Source organism: Pelophylax lessonae (genome assembly GCF_965119305.1).
Source record: "Pelophylax lessonae genome assembly, chromosome: 2".
NCBI classification, from domain to species: Eukaryota; Metazoa; Chordata; class Amphibia; order Anura; family Ranidae; genus Pelophylax; species Pelophylax lessonae.
The window spans coordinates 293,652,801-293,675,153 of record NC_138769.1 but is presented as its reverse complement, the minus strand read 5'-3'; the positions used below and the strand labels follow the sequence as shown (position 1 = coordinate 293,675,153).

At 47.0% G+C, this 22,353-nt stretch overlaps 1 protein-coding gene across 1 annotated transcript in view; it reads left to right on the top strand.

Moving 5' to 3' along the window:
• The window catches only part of MED20 (mediator complex subunit 20), a 49,024-nt gene that overhangs the window by 3,363 nt on the left and 23,308 nt on the right, over positions 1 to 22,353 (top strand). Inside the window, exon 2 of the mRNA XM_082244733.1 lies at positions 12,533 to 12,687. Within this exon, the coding sequence (XP_082100859.1) occupies positions 12,533 to 12,687 (155 nt within the window). The remainder of the gene's footprint in view (positions 1 to 12,532; positions 12,688 to 22,353) is intronic.

Sequence of the window (22,353 nt, the reverse complement as noted above, 5' to 3'; positions counted from 1 at the left end):
TACTTGACCTACTGATTACCAACAATACAGACCTGCTCACGGATATAGAAATACGGGACAACTTAGGAAACAGTGACCATAGGTCAATTAGTTTCAGTATTAATTACAGTAATAGGAAACACAAGGGCAATATAAGGACACTGAATTTCAAAAGAGCCAATTTCCCAAAGCTGCGCTCTCTGCTAGAAAATATCAAATAGGATAGAACCCTGGGAACAAAGAACACGGAGGAAAAATGGGAGTGCTTCAAGAGCATACTTAACAAGGGGATTGGCCAGTGCATTCCAAAGGGAAATAAATTTAAAAGAGCAAAACTAAACCCTGGGTGGCTTAACTCCAACATAAAAATGCATATTAGTGCTAAAGGAAAGGCCTTCAAAAAAATACAAGGCTGAGGAGTCATTGGCAGCATTCAAGTATTGCAAAGAGTGTAATAAAAAATGTAAAGACAAAATCAGGGCGGCTAAAATAGAACATGAGAGACATATAGCGGAAGAGAGTAAAATGAGTGAAATTCTTTAACCACTTAAGCCCCGGAGGATTTGGCTGCTAAACGACCAGGGGGTATTTTGCGATTCGGCACTGCGTGACTTTAACGGACAATTGCGCGGTCATGCGACGCTGTACCTAAACGAATTTGGCGTCCTTTTTTTCCCACAAACAGAGCTTTCTTTTGGCGGTATTTGATCACCTGTGCGATTTTTTGATCACGCGCTATAAACAAAAAAAGAGCGTCAATTTTGCAAAAATAGCAATATTTTCCCCTTTTTTTTAATATGAAATTCCCCCCCAAAAAAATGTAAAAATCAAAATTTTTTAACATTTTCGGCCAATTTGTTTTATGCTACCTATGTTTGGTAAAAAAAATCGCAAAAAGCGTATTTTGATTGGTTTGCGCAAAAGTTATTGCGTTTACTGACTAAGGGAAAGATTTTTGTAATTTTTGTTGTTTTTTTTTTTAACGCGTAATGGCGGCGATCTGCGATTTTTTTTGCGGTACTGCGACATTGCGGCGGACAGATCGGACCCTTGACTGACATTTTTGACACTTTTGGGGTTACCAGTGACATTTCTACAGTAATCAGTGCTATATATATGCACTGTTACTGTAAAAATACACTGGTAGTGAAGGGGTTAACTTTATTTGAGAGGGAGGGGCTGTGTGTGTCCCTAGGGGTGTGATTCTTACTGTGATTGGCTGTGGCTTCAGCTGTATGCAGAGTGATCAACGGATCTACATAGTAGATCCATATGATCAGCTCTCATACAGAGGGGAGAATGACAGGCAGCTTGTTTACACAAGCTGCCTGACTTTCTCCCTCTCCCCCGCCGATCGCAGAGTGACCGGCGGACATCGGGTCCGCCGGTCACACGCGCGGGGGGGTCCGTGACCACGCGGGAGCGGGAGCGCACCTCCGGCGGCGCGCGCTCGCTCCCTAGACCCTCACAAGCTAGTGACGTAGCCCTACGTCACTTTGCCTGTGAGGGGCTGACCGCCGACGTAGATCGGCGTGCGGCGGTCGGCAAGTGGTTAAGTATATAAACAGTAAGAAAGCGAGGCCAGAACACATTGGCCCCATAAGAGACGATAAGGGAGTTTTGGCCACAGAGGACAGGGAAAAGGCGGTAGTGTTAAATAATTTCTTCTCTTCGGTCTTCACAAAAGAATTGGGGGGCTACACTAACCCAGCTTGTAAGGCCAAACTAAACAACACACCTCAGGAAATACCGCCATGGCTAACAGAAGATAGACTTAGAACTAAACTAGAGAAACTTAACATAAATAAATCACCGGGACCAGATGGCTTGCACCCAAGGGTTCTTAAAGAGCTCAGCCAGGTGATTGCCAGACCATTATTCTTGATCTTTATAGCTTACAGACGGGTATGGTGCCAGCTGATTGGAAAAAAGCCAACGTGGTACCAATATTTAAAAAAGGGGCAGAGATATATCCCGGGTAATTATAGGCCGGTCAGCCTAACATCAGTAGTCTGCAAGATTTTTGAGGGGATGTTAAGGGACCACATACAAGACTTTAGTCTAAAATTATATTATTAGTAGTAATCAGCATGGATTCATGAAAAATCGTTTTTGCCAAACCAATCTATTAACCTTCTATGATGAAGTGAGCTGCCACCTAGATAAAGGTAAGCCAGTGGATGTGGTGTATCTGGATTTTGCAAAGGCCTTTGACACCGTTCCCCCACAAACGCTTACTGTACAAACTAAGGAAGGTAGGTATGGACCATAAGGTGAGTACCTGGATAGAGAACTGGCTCCAGGGGAGAGTGCAAAGGGTGGTGATTAATGGGGAGTACTCGGATTGGGCGGGTGTGGAAAGTGGGGTCCCCCAGGGCTCTGTTCTGGGGCCAATCCTGTTTAATTTATTCATAAATGATCTAGAGGAGGGGATATCGAGTAAAATCTCAGTATTTGCGGATGATACTAAACTAAGCATGCCAATATCTTCTGGGCAGGATGTGGAAACCTTACAAGCGGACCTGAACAGAATAATGGGGTGGACAACTACATGGCAAATGAGGTTTAATGTTGAAAAATGTAAAGTAATGCACTTGGGTGCCAGAAACCAAAAAGCAAGCTACTCACTACTAGGGGGGGGAACCTCTGGGTGAGTCTAGGATGGAAAAGGACCTGGGGGTACTGGTAGACAACAGACTTGGCAGTGGCATTCAATGCCAAGCCGCTGCAAGCAAAGGAAAGAATACTGGGATATATAAAAAAGGGGATTCACTCCAGAAATAAAGAGATTATTCTCCCACTCTACAAGACTCTGGTCCGGCCACATCTGGAGTATGCTGTCCAGTTCTGGGCACCGGTCCTCAGGAAGGATGTGCTGGAACTGGAGAAAGTCCAGAGAAGGGCAACAAAAATAATTAGGGGAAAGGAGGACATCAGCTATGAGGAAAGACTACAAGCACTGAACTTATTCTCTCTGGAGAAGAGACGATTGAGGGGGGGATATGATATCAATGTACAAATATTGTACTGGCAAACCTAGCATATGGAAAAACCTATTCAGAGAAAGGGAATACAATAAGACACATGGCCACTCACTAAAACTAGAGGAAAGGCGGTTTAACCTTTAAAATACGCAGGGGGTTCTTCACTGTAAGAGCAGTAAGGATGTGGAATTCTCTTCCGTAAACCGTCGTATCAGCAGGGAGCATTGATGGTTTAAAAAAACTATTAGATGGGCACCTTAAAGACCACAACATAGAGGGGTATACAATGTATGGTTAACAGCAAACACACACACACATCATAGGTAGAACTGGATGGACTGATGTCTTTTCAACCTCACTAACTATGTAACAGTAGGTAAAACAAACTTCGGGGTTCAGTCTTTTTGGATGGGCAAACCTCAGGAGGATCCTCCGGATGCGGGTCCAATCTGGATGCTCAAAACAAAGAAAGCCCCATGGTGTAGTATACAAGTACAAATTGAAGGCAAGTGTATGTTAAACGGCTCGGTATGAATGTAAACGTGGGGAAATTTATCAATAAAGAATTGTGAAAAAAAAGACAATCGCATACTAAATACTTTTTCTTACAAGTATCAACCACACACAGCTACCTGAAACAATATTTCTCTTACGTCCTCTGACAGTCGCCGCCCACTCATACAGTCTTCACCAATGGGTATTGACCTCTTATCCATAGGAGCAAGCTAGGCATAAGACTTGTTAAAAACAAAGTAATTTCCATAGACACACCTATGGGGGCTGTCCCACTGGTCCAATACCCCCCTGCAATCAGCAATCCCAACTCCGTTTGTCTTCTGCCTAGTTAGGAGTGAGATAGGCTCTCCCTGTGCTGGGGCTACAGTCTCAGCCTTTTCTTCTGTTTTTATGATTTTATTTCTGAAATATGTGTTTTTTCTTTGCACTACAAGCTGTTTATTTTATCAGCGTTTAGTTAGTCACTTCTTCAAGACGATGAAGGCGTTGCGGAGCTGGGAGTCGCACTGGTCGTCCTGGTGTTCCAGGACAGTGGGCCTTATGGAATCCCAGCCCGCCATCGAGCATTTAGCGGGCTATGTGTTCGCCCTGGCTTCGCAAATGACCCATCCCTGTCCTCAGGGATGCAGCCTGCGAGGTGGCTACCTCACCTGGACATCACCCCACGGTTCTCCGTGCACTGCTAGCGTCCTGCGTTTTTGGCTGACTGCACCCCTGCCATCTGAGGGTGGGAGGTTTCCCGTCATGGAGAGGCACCCCATGCCATCGGGTACGGTAAGTACACTCTGTGTGGGGCCTCTGTTTTGGGCTGGCAATCCTGTGTGTCTGTGTTATCCCCTCATGTCTGTGCGTTTTTGGGCTCCCTGATCCCGGTCCCTGCGGGGGCTCTCTCACAGCTGGTACGCTATGTGGGTTTGTGGGGGTCCCTCTCCTATGTCACTTTCTGGTGCTTTTGGAGGTGCAGACACGTGCGGTGTGTGGGCAGCATGCTGGCTTCACTGTGGGCGCTTGTACAGCAGTGTATGTAGTGTGTTTTGGCGCCTTGCGGTGCCATCTTGTGTGTGGCAATGTGTTTTTTGCTGAGCACATGTCGGTGTCCATTTTCCCGAAGCCTCCCATTACTTTCTATGGGCAACCATTTTTCCTTGGTCTAAAATCCTAGTTCAGCCTATTGCGGTGACATCACTTCCTCTTTCTGCATAGAGGGGATCGGCAGGCGTGTAGGTAACACTTGTGGGGTCTGTTTGGCTGTCTTTTTTGTGGTAATACCTCTGGCTGTCAGCTTATTCCTGTTTGGGGGGGTCGTTTTGCATAGTCCCTCATAGCGGTGTACTGTGGGGGATCGCGGTGCGCTTAAAGGGCTAGTACTTTAAAAAAAAAAAAAAAAAAAAGTTTTTTATTATGGAGTCCCAGGACTGCAAATTTCCCCCAGCCTTGGTGGAGGGTTCAGGGTCCTCTGAATCCTCTGCTCTGACTACTCTGTCTGCTGCACTTGCGACTTTGACGTCAAAAGTGGATTTTCTGATGTCCGCACAGCGTACTGGAAAAAGGCCTAGGCTCAGGCTCTCTTTTTAATCTGATTCTTAGTCTGACATGGTTGCCGTAGGTAGCATGCCCCTTGAAGGGTCTCGCTCTTCTCAGTCTGAGGGGGAGGCGGAGGTTGTGGGGGTGGATGCTTCCCCCCCCCTGGGACGGCCAAGGACCGCGCAGCTATAGATGTGCTGATCCTTTCCATTAAGGAAACACTGCATTTAGAGGATGAGCCCAATCCTCCGGGGATAGTGTCTTCTTTTGGTACACGCAGATCCCGTAAGGCGGCACAGGTTTTTCCTTGCCCCGCTGAGTATCACGCAACTGTGAATGAACAATGGCGTAACTAAAAGCGCACTTTTGTGGTGCCCAAAATGTTTCAACTTCTTTACCCCTTTGCGTCTCCTACTGATTCGGGCTGGTGTGTGGCTCCTACTGTGGATCTCACTGTGGCCAGGTTAAACAAGGCTACTCTAGTACCCACCGAGGATTCTCCGATCTTTAGGGATCCTACGGATAGGAGGCTGGAATCTCTTGCCCGCCATGCTTACATGGTGGCGGGTTCCATGCTAAAACCTATCTTGGCCTCTGCAATGGTGGCTCAAGCCGTGGCGGATTGGACCAAGGTGCTTAGACCAGGGCTTGACAAATTTGCCTGAAATCTAGGAGCCAGCTAAAAAAGTTAGAAGCCAGTTTTTTTTTTTTTTTTTTAAACTAACAACCAAGCTTTATTTAATAAAACGGATAGAACCCCACTCTCCTCTATAGCGCAATTGAATGGAAACAGACTGTCTGTCTCTATCCATCTGATGCCATCTGATCCGATCCACGGGATGGATAGAAAATAGAACCACCATCCGTCTGTTTTTGGCAGACAGGATCAGATGGCGGCAGATTACTGCTCCATAGAGGAGAATGAAGGGTCCGATCAGGTCTGCCTGAAAAACTGACAAAATTGTGGAAGGGGCCTTCGGCTGTGGCACGGTGATGAGGAAAAAAAAACGATTATATATATATATATATATATATATATATATATATATATATATATATATATATATCATTTTTTTTTTAATAATAATTGAAGAAAAAAAAAAAAGAAAAAATATTATTTATTTTTTTTTAAATTTAAAAAATAAATTAATAATAATAACCCTACTCCCTGTCCACTTACCTTTAAGCAAAGGTAACTGGACAGAGAGATGAAGCCTGCAAAAACTTCCCTCTCCTCTCCTGTTTGAAAGGCATTGAGAACAGGCATTACTCCCGGCCACCACAAGAGGGCGCCAGTTCCCCAGCCTCTCTCATCTCACAGAAGAAGGCCAAAAAGCCGGGGCCTCAATTTTCAGACGGCGCGGAAGTCCGTGCACTGGGGGAAGGAGGTGGGGGCGCAAAAGGGACAGGACACCTCCTGCAGGGCACCCCAGGCGCCAGGTCGCTAATTCTAGTCACAAATGCGATCTGGCGCCCAGGGATTGTCGAGCCCTGGCTTAGACGCACCCTCGTGGCTGATTCTGCTCCCCCTACTACACTGGAGATGGTGGACCAGATTTATCAAGGGGTCATGTACTTGTGCGATGCGGCCCTAAATGAGGCCCCGTTAGCTGTGCACCTATCCAGTGTCGCGGTGCTTAACCGTCGCCTGATTTGGCTGAAAAGTTGGTCTGCTGACCAGACTTCCCAGAAAACGGTGTCCGACATCCCCTATGCGGGGTCTCGCCTTTTTGGGGAATCCCTGGATGAGTTGGTTAAGGGTGTCACTGGCGGCAAAAGCACTCTGTTGCCCCAGAATCCTAAGGGTAAGTTCTTCCGTGGTAAGCGGGGCCCCTCCTTTAAACCAAACCAGGGGCCCTTTCGTGCCTTCAAGGCGCAGGGCAAGGGGAAACCCTTCAAGGGCCAGGGTGGCCAGAGAAAACCCTGGGCGGGCAAGCCAAAAGCCGCCCAGGTTGGTGCGGCGGCCCAGTCCGCCACTGCCTGAAGGGGCGCCCTCACCCGTTTCAGGGGTGGGGGGATGTCTGCGCGGTTTCCTCCAACCTTGGCTGCTCCGGATTCCGGACAGGTGGGTTCAGGAAATCATTCGATCGGGTTACAAGATCGAATTCCTTTTTCGCGACCGGCGGACAGATTCTTTCCCTCAAATCTTCATTTGACCCCAGATCGATTGCAAGATCTTCATCGGGCGGTGCAGGATCTGCTCGCCCAGGGGGTAATCGTCCTGGTGCCACATCGGGACAGATTTCGGGGGTTTTACTCGAATCTGTTCACTGTGCCCAGAAAGGAGGGTAAGGTGCGTCCGATTCTGGACTTGAAAGCTCTGAACCGCTTTGTGCGCGTTCAAAAGTTCAGAATGGAATCGCTCCGCTCGGTTGTGGCCTCTTTGAGTCCGGGAGATTTCCTGGCCTCCATCGACCTGAAGGATGTGTATTTACACATCCCCATATTCGAGGGTCATCAGAGGTACCTCCGATCAGTTCGTGGCGTTACCTTTCGGTCTCACTTCAGCTCCAAGGGTCTTTACCAAAGTTCTGGCTCCTGTTCTGGGCCTATTGAGGGCACAGGGCATTGCGGTCTTGGGATATCTGGACGATCTCCTGTTAAGATCGAGTGCCAGTCAGAGCCTGATGCGCGATCTGTCCACCACGGTTGTTCGGATGGACCATCAACGTTCAGAAGTCGACTTTGTCTCCTTCGGTTCATGTCCCATACTTGGGAATGGTCATGGACTCCGCCCAAGCGAAGGTGTTTCTGCCGGAGGACAAGTTCCGGACCCTGCAGAACGAGGTCAGGTCCTTCAGGGACAATGAGTCCTCGTCGCTAAGGACCTGTATGCGGTCCCTGGGATTGATGGTTTCAGCCTTCGAGGCGATACCGTTTGCTCAGTTTCACACGCGGGCTCTCCAAGAGAAGATCCTGGCCAGTTGGGACAGGCATCCTCAGTCCTTGGACCTGAGGGTGTCTCTGAGTCGCCAAACCAGATTGGATCTTCTGTGGTGGCTCCAGTCTCCGGCTGTAGTGGAGGGAAAATCCTTCCGGCCGTTGCTGTGGACGTCCTGGGCAACCTGTCTGCCCAGGGCACTTGGTCGGCGGAGGAGTCCTCTCTACCGATCAACATCTTGGAGTTGAGAGCGATCAGGCTGTGCCTGCTACATTGGTCGGATCGTCTTCAGGGCCGCTCTGTATGGGTGCAGACGGACAATGCCACTGCGGTGGCTTACATCAACCACCAAGGGGGCACCAGGAGTGCCCGGGCGGCCCAGGAAGTGACCAGCATTCTGTCTTGGGCCGAGACTCACGTCCCGGCGATCTCGGCAGTTCACATTCCGGGTGTGGAGAACTGGCAGGCCGATTATCTGAGCCTCCAGACCCTGGACCAGGGGGAATGGTCCCTGCACCCGGAGGTGTTTCAAATGCTGTGTGCAAAATGGTGATCCCCGGACGTGGATCTGTTCGCGTCCCGGCTAAAGAACAAGGTGGGAAGGTTCGTGGCACAGATGCGTGATACTCTGGCAGACGCCTCGGATGCGCTGGTGGTGCCTTGGCACCGATATCGTCTAATGTATGCCTTTCCTCTGATTCAGTTGTTGTATGCCTTTCCTCCGATTCAGTTGTTGTCCAGGTTCCTTCGCAGGTTGGTCTCGGAACCAACGTTGGTGATTCTGGTGGCACCAGACTGGCCGCGCCGGTCTTGGTATGTGGACATCATTCAACTAGACGTCGAGCCTCCATGGCGGCTCCTGTTACGAGACGATCTACTGTCTCAGGGACCGATCTTCCATCCTGCTTTACAGTCGCTGGCTTTAACGCCTGGCGTTGTCCACGATTAAGGGCCAGTTGTCTGCACTGGCTGTTCTTTTTCAGCGCCCCTTGGCGTCTAACTCTCTGATTCGCACCTTTATTCAAGGTGTGCATCACTTGGCCCCCTCCTCGGAGGGCGTCTCTACCTCCATGGGACTTGAACTTGGTTCTGTCCATTCTACAACATTCTCCCTTTTGAAAACATCAGGGAAATTTCTTTGCCTCTGCTGTCTAAGAAGGTTGCCTTTCTACTGGCGATCACTTCTGCCCGCAGAGTATCGGAGTTGGCGGGCTTGTGGTTTTACGACCTAACCGGTCTTTCCTTCCAAAGGTGGTATCTGACTTTCACCTTAATGAGGACATTGTTTTGCCTTCGCTCTGTGCGAATCCCAACCATCCTAAGAAGTTTGCTTTTCATTCCTTGGATGTTGTCAGGGCGATCAGGGTTTACCTGTCGTCCACTGAATCCTTTCGGAAGTCGGATTCTCTTTTGTCCTTCCTGAGGGACCTCGGAAGGGTATGGCTGCGTCTGCGGCGACCATTTCAAAATGGATCAGACAGACGATTGTACAGGCCTATTCGATTAAGGAATGGGTTCCGCCCCTCCCTGTCAAGGCGCACTCTACCAGAGCGGTGAGTGCGTCGTGGGCCTACCGGCATCAGGCTTCGGTGGCCCAGGTGTGCAAGGCTGCAACTTGGTCGTCTGTGCACACCTTTTCAAAGTTCTATAAACTTGATGTTCTGGCATCAGCAGATGCCTCTTTTGGCCGCAAAGTTCTGTGTTCGGCAGTATCTTAAGGGGACCCTAGTTTTGCAGAGCCCTGACTGTTGGGGTTGTCTTTTTTCCCCCTTGTTTATTTGCTTTCCTGGGTTATTGCTCCAGTTGCGCTTTTATGTTACTGGAGGATACCTTTCTGTTCTCGTAAGGTTCCTTTCTCTGCTGTGGGTGCTGCGTTGCCTTTTCTGACGGTTGCGTTTCCCACCCCTCATGTCTACACTGCTTTGGGACATCCCATCGGTGAAGACTGTATGAGTGGGCGGTGACTGTAGGAGGACGTAAGAGAAAATGGAATTTTTGTAAAATCTTACCGTAAAATTCCTTTCTCTGAGTCCTCTGACAGTCGCCGCCCCTCTATTGGGGTTCTTTGGACTTTAACTGCTTGCTACCAAACTGAGTTGGGATGGCTGATTGCAGGGGGGTATTGGACCAGTGGGACAGCCCCCATAGGTGTGTCTATGTAAATTGCTTTGTTTTTAACAAGTCTTCTGCCTAGCTTGCTCCTATGGATAAGAGGTCAATACCCATTGGTGATGACTGTATGAGTGGGCGACGACTGTCAGAGGACTCAGAGAAAGGAATTTTACGGTAAGATTTTACAAAAATTCAGTTTTTTTGCTATAGTGGCCCTTTTAAAGGTGCAATGTTACATATCTTTAGTGTCTAAATAGGTAGGTTTACTTGCATACACTTGCCTTTATTGTTAAGAATGCATTTTTAAAAAGGTATTTTCTATTATTGAAACTTACATTGTTTTCTTTAGTCTAACCCAGCAGCAATGCACCTCAGGAAAACATAGGGCTAGATATATAATCTCCAATTTCTGCTCCTTTTTTAAGCTCCTTTCATACGAGCACCATCTGTTTTGATCAGCAGGGGATCTGGCCACTGATCCCTTGTTGATCAGAGCAGAGCGGGCGGATGACAGGTTTCTGTCCCCTCAGTTTATTCAGAATGGACACGGACAGAGCCCGCGCTCCTCTGTATTTGGTCGGGTATAAACAGACTCCGCTGTCTATTTACACCTGATCACCTCCAGTCCACTTACATAGAGGTTTGTTTTTAGTGGATTAGACCGGAGATTTACATCTGCCGGTCTATTGGGGTGAATGTAACATCTGATTAGGTCCACCTAAAAAACTGACAGGCAGACCTGATCGAATCAGCCTTATCCTTACCCTACAATGATGTACATTTTTTTTTTCAAAAGCTACTTGCTGCAAAGACATAACTTCTGGTATGTTTGGTGGCTGTTTATCTAACCTTTGTATTTGCAGATTTGCCTGACACCCAGGACCAGGTTATCTCTGGCTTGGTGGCTCACAAACCCACCCCTGGGGAAATACTTGCTTCCATTGGTTTTGAAGATTCTCATGATAGATGTCAGCCTGACAGGCTGGGGAAGAGTTTTGGACACCCTATTGGTGCAGGGGACTTGGTTACCAGAGGAAACCTGTCTCCCGAGTCAATATACTGAAACTATGAGCTGAACCTCACAACCACACGGATTGGTCTCTTTACTCGGAGGTGATTTAAGACCTCTCCCTCAAGTGGGGGAAGCTGGAAGTGGACGTGGCTTCCAGGTTTGTCTCTGGGTTCAGTGATCCTCTAGATATAGCAGTGGGTCCTCTGGTGACTATGTGGGATCAGTTCAACCTTCTCTATGCTTTTCCTCCTCTGAAACTCCTTCCTCGTTTGCTCCACTGAAGTTGTAACTGGACCTTATTGGGCTCCTTGCAGGCTCCTAGTGGGCTTTTTCAAATCGCCCAGATTTTTTTGTCCCAAGGACCTGCTTACCACCCTGCTTCACAGATGCTGGCTTTGACAGCATAGCTGTTGCAGCCCAGATACTAAAGGATAGCGCCTATCTGTTACACTCATCAAACCCAGGAAATCCACTGCTTGCAAGGTTCACTGTGGCATTTGGAAAGCATATGTAGCTTTTTGTGAGGCAGTGAAGTTTAATTCCAGGAAATACTCTGTGAGACAAATTCTGACTTTTCTCCCATTCAGTTTGGATCAACATTTGGCCTTGAGTACTATCAAAGATCTCATTCTTTTGCTGGCTTGCTAATACCATGCTCTGGGCTTCTCAGCTCTCCTGTCTTATTATTAGGGGGGAGGTGGTGGGGGTATAAGTGTTGTATGTGTGTTTGTGTGGTTGTTCTTTACACTGTAAGTAGGACCGGATGGAAATCCTTTGGGCTCTGCGTAGTCCAACAATACTATACTTGGTATTTCTATGTTTTGTCGCTCCTTATTGGGAGGAATCCAAGCTGTGTAACTGCTTTATTTTGTAGGCCTTTTGAGGCTCACTGTTTTTTTGCATGATTTGAAAAAGATCTCATTCTTTGGTAAAGGCCTTTTTTATAGGGTGTAGTTTATATAATTTCACCCCTATGTCTACCTGTGGGATCTTAATTTGGTTCTGTAGGCACTTACCTACAAGAGTGGGGTCGAGCTGTACTCTGTTTCTGAATGGCCAGATAGAGCAGCGATTCGGGAGGAGGGTAAAGCTAGGAGCACCAGCAGGGGACCAGCGAAGAGAAGGATCGGGATTGCTCTGTGCAAATCCACTGCACAGAACAGGTAAGTACAACATGTTTGTTATTTAAAAAGAAAAATAATTAGCCTTTAAAACCACTTTAATGAATGATGGCGAAAACAGATTTTGTTTGACCATAAAATCCTTTTCTTGAATTTCTGTAGAGGAAACAAGTCCCACCTCCGTCTTAGGATCACTTCTACTACTGAATCTGAAACTGAATCATGATTGGAGTGGTTATACTTGTTGGGCTAGCCACTTTTTCTCAAAAATTCTACATTCTCCTTTTCATTTTTTATATTCTTGTGATATTTACAGTCAGGCAATATAATTTGTGCATTCTTCTTGTACTAAAGCAGTTTTTAATGCTTATAAATGATAAAATTTGTTTGTGTTTTCCCTCAGTGTGGCTCAAGTTCCTTTAGCAGAAGGGAAGAGCGTGCAGCAGACTGTGGAACTTCTTACTCGCAGGCTGGAGCAGCTGGGAGCAGAGAAGCAAGGAACATTCTATGTGGACTGTGAGACATATCACACCGCAGGGGCCAATGTTGGAACGACAGGTACAGAAAGATGCTCAATAATTCTAACCTTTGCTTTAGAATAACGTGCCCTGATTACAGATGTGGGTAAATATATACTGTATGACAAGTGGAATATGTAAGACACCATATACCTGTTTCCATTTTTTAGGGGGTCACTGCTTTTCTGCAAGTTGAAGCAAAGTACTGTATGTATACTTTAAAGCTGAGCCTCAGGACTTCAAGCCATTTACTAAAATGTGCTGGATTACAATGGGTTAAGTCTAATTATTTGCATGTCACCTTGTGGCATCCCAGTCTTAGTCTGTAGGGTTCAATATTGAGTTTGCCCACACTCTGCAGCTTGAACAGCTTCAATTCTTCTGGAAAAGGCTGTCCACAAGGTTTAGGATTGTGTCTATGGGAATTTTTGACCATTCTTCCAGAAGCACATTTTGTGAGGTCAGGCACCGATGTTGGACAATAAGATATGGCTTGCAGTCTCCACTATAATTCATCCCAAAGGTATTCTGTCAGGTTGAGGTGCAGGCCAGTCAAGTTCCTCTACCTCAAACTCCCTCATCCTTGTCTTTATGAACCCTATTTGTGCATGGGACGGGTAACAAAAAAGGTAAAAGGTCTGGGGGATAAAACCTATCGAGAGCAACTTCAGGAACTTAATATGTACAGTCTAGAGCAGGCATGTCCAACATGTGGCCCGGAACTGCAGGCAATGTGGCCCACTGCCCACTCTGACAATTTAATTTTTTTTGCTGGGGAGGAAGGAAGTCGTGTCGGGGGGCACGGCCACAGCAGCTACCATCTGACTATAGGCAAAGGCTGCCTGGGAAGGGAGGAGAGCGTGGCCAGATTACAAGCAGAGCGGGGATCTCCTGCTTACCCGGCGGCCGCTGTCATATAAAGCCCGCCTCCTGGACCGGCTCCTATGATAGCACATTGGTGACATCTATCATAGGAGCTGGTCCAGGAGGCAGGACTTTGTAGGACAGCGGTCACCGGGTAAGCGGGAGTTCCCCGCTCTGTGTAATTCTGCGGCTCTCCTCTCTCTTCATTGCAGACTGCATTGGATGGGCACGCACTGGTGAGGCTGCATTGGATGGGCACTGGTCAGGCTGCATTGGATGGGCTTGCCCTGGTGAGGCTGCATTGGATGGGCACTGATCAGGCTGTATTGGATGGGCATGCACTGGTGAAGCTGCATTGGATGGGCACTGTTTAGGCTGCATTGGATGGGCACGCACTAGGCTGCAGGTGCTGTGCGATCTCCCGGCTGCTGCAGGAGACTTAGGATGTCTGCAGTCTGTGACAGAGCCGCTGCTTCCTGGATAGTTCTGGCTCTGTCACAGGCAGAGTGATATGAAATGCCTGTGACAGGAGTCCTACAGGAAGCAGCGGCTCTGCACTCTACTGCAGCCGCTGCTTCTTCCAGCAGTACCCACATGACCAGCATTTCCCCGCCAGCAAAGTATAATTTTACTGAAAGGGTAGTTGATGCTTGAAGTAAACTTCCTGACTAACTAACTAGTAAACTTCCAGCAGAGGGTTTTCACTTGAAACCAGTGGCGGCCGGTCGATAGGGGGCGCAGGGGCGCAGATGATTGGGGAATCATCTTCAAAGAAAAAAAAAATTACCATGTAAAGTCCACTATGGGCGCCGGACCTATTGCTGGCTATGGGGGGAGGGGTTTGGCATCCCACGTGGTGCCAGGCAGAGGCGCCGATTAGCGGCCGTTCTGGGTGTCACCGGGGCGCAGAGCAATGCGCCCGACACTCCTCACTAGTCCTGTCCTGGCTGTGTTTGGTCCAGACTCCAGCCTGGACCAATCATTCAGGACATCCTGGCTGACGTCGTTGGGGGCGGTGCCGGTGCGTGCGGCAGTCACTCACCGTCACCGCCCGACTCCGTCACCTTCCCGCCGGTTCCCGCCGCCGTCAGAGTGAAGAGAGAGGAGCAGCGCACTGTGGACGTCTCACAGAGTGTGGAGTCACAGGACAGGAGTCGAGTTAGCGAGCCAGCCCATGACCTGTGCCATGCCCGTACCATGACCTGTGCCATGCCCGTACCATCTCCTGTACGATGACCTGTGCCATGCCCGTACCATGACCTGTGCCATGCCCGTACCATGACCTGTGCCATGCCCGTACCATCTCCTGTACCATGACCTGTGACATGCCTATACCATCATCTGTGCCATGCCCTTACCATGACCTGTGCCATGCCTATACCATCTCCTGTACCATGACCTGTGCCATGCCCGTACCATGACCTGTGCCATGCCCGTACCATGACCTGTGCCATGCCCGTACCATGACCTGTGCCATCTCCTGTACCATGCCCGTACCATCTCCTGTAGCATGACCTGTGACATGCCTATACCATCATCTGTGCCATGACCTGTGCTATGCCCTTACCATGACCTGTGCCATGCCCGTACCATGTCCTGTGCCATGCCCGTACCATGTCCTGTGCCATGCCCGTACCATGTCCTGTGCCATGCCCGTACCATGTCCTGTGCCATGCCCGTACCATGTCCTGTGCCATGCCCGTACCATATCCTGTGCCATGCCCGTACCATCTCCTGTACGATGACCTGTGCCATGCCCGTACCATGACCTGTGCCATGCCCGTACCATGACCTGTGCCATGCCCGTACCATGACCTGTGCCATGCCCGTACCATGACCTGTGCCATGCCCGTACCATCTCCTGTACCATGACCTGTGACATGCCTATACCATCATCTGTGCCATGACCTATGCCGTGCCCTTACCATGTCCTGTGCCATGCCCGTACCATGTCCTGTGCCATGCCCGTACCATGTCCTGTGCCATGCCCGTACCATCATCTGTGCCATGCCCTTACCATCATCTGTGCCATGCCCTTACCATGACCTGTGCCATGCCTATACCATCTCCTGTACGATGACCTGTGCCATGCCCTTACCATGACCGCGTTTTTGCCGCGAAGCAATACCTATTACATTTTTCTTTTTGCGCCTCCCCAAAAATTTGGAGCACCAGCCGCCACTGCTTGAAACGCATCAGCCTAGCCATCACAGACACCATCTGGTCTCCTTGCATTATTGGAGCAGTCCTGGAGGCAACTTGTTCATATTGTACTTTGGGCCAAAAGAACAAATGACCCACCATACATTTGTATCTGCAATTTGGATCACCCTCATTGGTAGGTCCAGCCCGTCATACATCAATGGTAGTGTGTGTTGCTCCAGGGTCCAATCACAGATCAACATTCACCCTCAGGAAATAACATGCAATATACAAAACCATAATATAACAGTTTTCAGTACATACAAATACAGTATCTCCCAAAAGTGAGTACACCCCTCACATTTTTGTAAATATTTTATTATAACTTTTCATGTGACAATACTGAAGAAATGACACTTTGCTACAATGTAAAGTAGTGAGTGTACAGCTTGTATAATAGTGTATATTTGCTGTTCCCTTCTAAATAACGCAACACACAGCCATTAATGTCTAAACCGCTGGCAACAAAAGTGAATACACCCCTAAGTGAAAGTGTCCAAATTCGGCCCAATTAGCCATTTTCCCTCCCCGATGTCATGTGACTCATTAGTGTTACAAGGTCTCAGTCGTGAATGGGGAGCAGGTGTGTTAAATTTGATGTTATCGCTCTCACTCTCTCATACTGGTCACTGGAAGTTCAACATAGCACCTCATGGCAAAGAACCCTCTCAGGATCTGAAAAAAAAAAGAATTGTTGCTCTACATAAAGATGGCCTAGGCTATATGAAGATTGCCAAGTACCTGAAACTGAGTTGCAGCACAGTGGCCAAGACTGTACAGCAGTTTACCAGAACAGGTTCCACTCAGAAAAGGCCTCGCCAAGGTCGACCAAAGAAGTTGAGTGCACATGCTCAGCATCATATCCAGAGGTTGTCTTTGGGAAATAGACGTATGAGTGCTGCCAGCTTTGCTGCAGACGATGAAGCTGTGGGGGGTCAGCCTGTCAGTGCTCAGACCATAAGATGCATACTTCATTAAATTGGTCTGCATGGCTGTCGCCCCCAGAAGGAATCCTCTTCTAAAGCTGATGCACAAGAGAGCCCGCAAACAATTTGCTGAAGACAAGCAGATTAGGACATGGATTACTGGAACCATGTCCTGTGGTCTGATGAGACCAAGATAAACTTATTTGGTTCAGATGGTGTCAAGCATACGTGGCGGCAGCCAGATGAGGAATACAAAGACAAGTATGTCTTGCCTACAGTCAAGCATGGTGGTGGGAGTGTCATGGTCTGGGGCTGCATGAGTGCTGCCGGCACTGAGGGAACCATGAATGCCAACATGTACTGTGACATACTAAAGCAGAGCATGATCCCCCCTCCCTTCAGAGACTGGGCCGCAGAGCAGTATTCCAACATAACGACCCCAAACAAACCTCCAAGACCACCACTGCCTTGCTAAAGAAGCTGAGGGTAACGGTGATGGACTGGCCAAGCATGTCTCCAGACCTAAACCCTATCTGTGGGGTATCCTCAACCGGAAGGTGAAAGAGCGCAAAGTCTCTAACATCCACCAGCTCCAAGAGGGTTAAGGCAGTGCTGGAAAATAATGGTGGGCACACAAAATATTGACACTTTGGGCTCAATTTGGACATTGAGACCTTGTAACACTAATGAGTCACATGACATCGGGGAGGGAAAATGGCTAATTGGGCCGAATTTGGACACTTTCACTTAGGGGTGTACTCATTTTTGTTGCCAGCGGTTTAGACATTAATGGCTGTGTGTTGAGTTATTTTGAGTGGACAGCAAATGTACACTGTTATACAAGCTGTACACGCATTACTTTACATTGTAGCAGTGTCATTTATTCATTGTTGTCACATTAAAAGTTATAATATATTTACAAAAATGTGAGGGTGTGAGATACGAGACATCAAGTATTTTTTATCCAAGCAATAGGCTCCCATCAGTGTACCCACTGTTACCTCCTTGAAATATAAATATAAATATATATATATATATATATATATATAATATATATATATATGGTTCCTCTGTTGGAGTTGCAAAAAAAGCTGCTGTTGATGCTGCCAATCCCCACCGGCATAACAGAAGTACTTTGGTGGAACCTATGGCGCGGTTACAAGCCGCCTTTAACATTGGTGGAGCACACTCTACACTCGTAGATTCGGAAGTGTGGGCTGATCTGCGTTCCACCGGCATATACGTCACTTCCAGGTATCTGGCAGCATCATATCCGGTCTCATCTAGGAGCTAGGCTGTAATAGATGGTATGGGTGGCGAGCAGCAGAGGCGGACCTGATATTAGTTAACCACTGTCACTCCCTACCAATAAAGATATGCACCAACTGGGGCTAATCCAGGAGTAAACACATGGCAGTCTCACTGCATTCTTGCAGAATTAGAAAATATAGGGGTCATTCATATCTGTATAATATCTTAAAGCCATATTCTTCCTGGATCCTAAAATCAAAAGAACAAATTTAATATAACATAAAAAAAAAATCCATCCTAATAATAATAATAATAATAAAAAAAAAATATGTGTATGTATGTATGTATGTATGTATGTAAAAATATATATAAAAAAAGGCCAAAGGTGATATGACTTTTAATAAAAAAAAAAAATGGGGGACAGATGAATAAGTACGTATCGCCTACCTGTCCTGATTTTTAAATAAATAAAATTAATGAAAAACCAGTAAAAAACCAGAACAAATTCAAGAAGGACCTAATTGTCCTTGTCCTAAAGGGAGGGTTGAGATGACCACAAACAAAAAGTTGTCCTTACGGGACAAGTGTCTCTCTGATGGATGACAATTAGTGGTGCTAAATATGTGATATAAACGTGTGCATGCCCACACACACCCACAACAATGCAAATCCACCTAAAATTGCCAGCATGTCAATGAAGTAGGGTGGCACCAGACTCTCCTCACTAAACCCACCAGTGTGTGGACCACGGTCTCCCTAAATAAGGAGGCCAAACAAAGGTTCACATCCCTGGAAACTCGGAATGGGTCAATTGGTGTAATACTGCTCCCCAGTGCAGCCACTACCCATATAGTACAGCTTATATGAATGCAGAAATAGACAAGACCTAATCTTTCCTAAGTGAACTCACTACCATACAGCAGGTCTTGACTTGAAGTGTGGCTCCCGAGACACCCAGTCACTCTCTACCATTTCCTGAAGCATAGACTAGCTCTCTTCCCGGCCAGCACTCGCAGCAGTGGGCACAGGACTTTGTCCCCATACAGCCTTAGCGGCTCACACACATATGTGCAAAAAAGCTATCAGCGCAGTTATGTGTAATAAATAAAAAAAAGTTTTTTTGAAAAAAATATCCGGCAGCCACCACCAGATAGTGTTAGGCCTTTTTCACACGGTCCGCCTCCGTAGGCGGATCTGTGCTGCTCAGCGGGGATCGATCCGCGATCCCCGCTGAGCCGGCGGATGACAGCTCCGTCTCCGCTTGCAGAGCGGAGAGGGAGGTGTCTCAGCCCCCGCTGCTCTCTATGGGGGATCGGATGAGAGCGGACCGCCTATCCGCTCTCATCCGATCCAATCCCCAGGACGGATGGAAAATAGGGTTTCCATCTGTCCGGATTTCACGGACAGGATCGGATACGGATGGCAGCGGGTGTCAGCGGAGGTGTCTCCGCTGACATCTGCTGCCCCATAGGGATACAAGGAGGATCCGATCAGATCCGCCTAAAAAACTGACAGGCGGATCTGATCGGACCGCCCGTGTGAAAGAGCCCTTATCCACTTCCACAATATAAGTAATTCAAAACAAACAGGTGCTGCGCCAGAAAAATGAATAGTGAATATGTAAAAAAAAAAAATTATATGTATAATGACAATATGTGTAAATAATAAGCAAACTCAATGACCTTAAATCATAAGTGCTTCCCAATATCACACAAAAAAATCAGAAAATAAATAAGTGTCAATAAATCAATATGTGCATGCACTCAAAACCATGAAATTAAATGTCCATAAATAGGTGCATTTCAATCCTCAAAGTAATGGCCACCACAGACGTGATTAATATATGATATTGTGCTTCACTCCACCGCCACCAGAGATCAAAGCCTCTCACCTTAAGATTTGACCCAGAACACTGAGTCAAAAACAGCTTTTTTACCCTTCTGGGGTCACAGGCAGATGTCGCCAAATGGTAAGGAGGTCTCAGACGGATGCACAGGGACAAGGTAACAGCGATGGTGCCGCTTTCACACAGGGCACATAGAGATCACCACATAAGCAAAGAAACAAAAAGAAATCTAATGCTCTCCGTGCGGATAATCTGGTAACAGCCGTTTATTAAAATCAATATTCTCACAAACAGCCACTTGGAGTCATGCTTGTAACAATGAGATCGCACAGCTGAGAGGATACACCGAGCAGCAGGGAAGGCTTCGCCCCTATACGCGTTACATCTAAGCCTATTGGGCGCTGACTACAACAGTAGAGGTTCACACACCTATCCTATATACTCCAGTTTCCTCCCACACTCCAAAGACCTACTGGTAGGGTAATTGGCCCTTGTCTAAATCGGTGTGTGTGTGAATGAATGCGAGTTAGGGACCTTTAGATTGTAAGCTCCTTGAGGGCAGGGACTTATGTGACTGTCGAATAAATAAAAATATATGTATATGTGTGTATGTATATGTGTGTGTATGTATGTATTATATATATACAGTGGGTACGGAAAGTATTCAGACCCCCTTAAATTTTTCACTCTTTGTTATATTGCAGCCATTTGCTAAAATCATTTAGGTTCATTCTTCTTCCTCATGAATGTACACATAGCACCCCATACTGACAGAAAAACACAGAATTGTTGACATTGTTGCAGAGTTATTAAAAATGAAAAACTGAAATATCACATGGTCCTAAGTATTCAGACCCTTTGCTCAGTATTTAGTAGAAGCCCCCTTTTGATCTAATACAGCCAGGAGTCTTTTTGGGAAAGATGCAACAAGTCTTTCACACCTGGATTTGGGGATCCTCTGCCATTCCTCCTTGCAGATCCTCTCCAGTTCTGTCAGGTTGGATGGTAAACATTGGTGGACAGCCATTTTTAGGTCTCTCCAGAGATGCTCAATTGGGTTTAAGTTAGAGCTGCACGATTAATCGTATGAAAATCGCGATCTCGATTCACCCCCCCTGACGATCTAAACCTGACATATTCTCGATTCTTTGCATAGCTGAGTGAGCAGAGAAAACAGCTGTGGAAAACTCCCAGTAACTATAAACAAAATGATTACATTGTATCTTTCCTCCCGCAAACGCCTATCAGCATTAAAGTCTCCCAGTAACTATAAACAAAATGATTACATTTGTATCTTTTCCTTCCCTCTGCCAGGGAAAAAGGAAGTTTAACCTCTTAAAGACTAGACCTTTCTCTGACACTTGTTGCTTGCAAGTTATAATCATTTTTTTTTGCTAGAAAAGTACTTAGAACCCCCAAACATTTTATATATTTTTTTAGCAGAGACCCTACAGAATAAAATGGCGATTGTTGTAATATTTTGTCACACTGTATTTGCGCAGCAGTCTTTCAAACGCAATTAATAAACTTTAATGAATAAAAAAAAAAACGCAACAGTAAAGTTATCCCAATTTTTTTTTTGTTACACAGAGAATCGTGAGAGAATCGTGATCTTTATTCCAAGCTAAAAAATCGTGATTCTCATTTTGGCCAGAATCGTGCAGCTCTAGTTTAAGTCAGGGCTCTGGCTGGGCCATTCAAGAACAGTCACGGAGTTGTTGTGAAGCCACTCCTTCGTTATTTTAGCTGTGTGCTTAGGGTCATTGTCTTGTTGGAAGGTAAACCTTCGGCCCAGTCTGAGGTCCAGAGCACTCTGGAGAAGGTTTTTTGTCCAGGATATCCCTGTACTTGGCCGCATTCATCTTTCCCTCGATTGCAACCAGTCGTCCTGTCCCTGCAGCTGAAAAACACCCCCACAGCATGATGCTGCCACCACCATGCTTCACTGTTGGGACTGTATTGGACAGGTGATGAGCAGTGCCTGGTTTTCTCCACACATACCGCTTAGAATTAAGGCCAAAAAGTTCTATTTTGGTCTCATCAGACCAGAGAATCTTATTTCTCACCATCTTGGAGTCCTTCAGGTGTTTTTTAGCAAACCCCATGCAGGCTTTCATGTGTCTTACACTGAGGAGAGGCTTCCGTCGGGCCACTCTGCCATAAAGCTCCGACTGGTGGAGGGCTGCAGTGATGGTTGACTTTCTACAACTTTCTCCCATCTCCTGACTGCATCTCTGGAGCTCAGCCACAGTGATCTTTGGGTTCTTCTTTACCTCTCTCCCCAAGGCTCTTCTCCCCCGATAGCTCAGTTTGGCCGGACGACCAGCTCTAGGAAGGGTTCTGGTCGTCCCAAACGTCTTCGATTTGAGGATTATGGAGGCCACTGTGCTCTTAGGAACCTTAAGTGCAGCAGAAATCTTTTTGTAACCTTGGCCAGATCTGTGCCTTGCCACAATTCTGTCTCTGAGCTATTCAGGCAGTTCCTTTGACCTCATGATTCTCATTTGCTCTGACATGCATTGTGATCTGGAAGGTCTTATATAGACAGGTGTGTGGCTTTCCTAATCAAGTCCAATCAGTATAATCAAACACAGCTGGACTCAAATGAAGGTGTAGA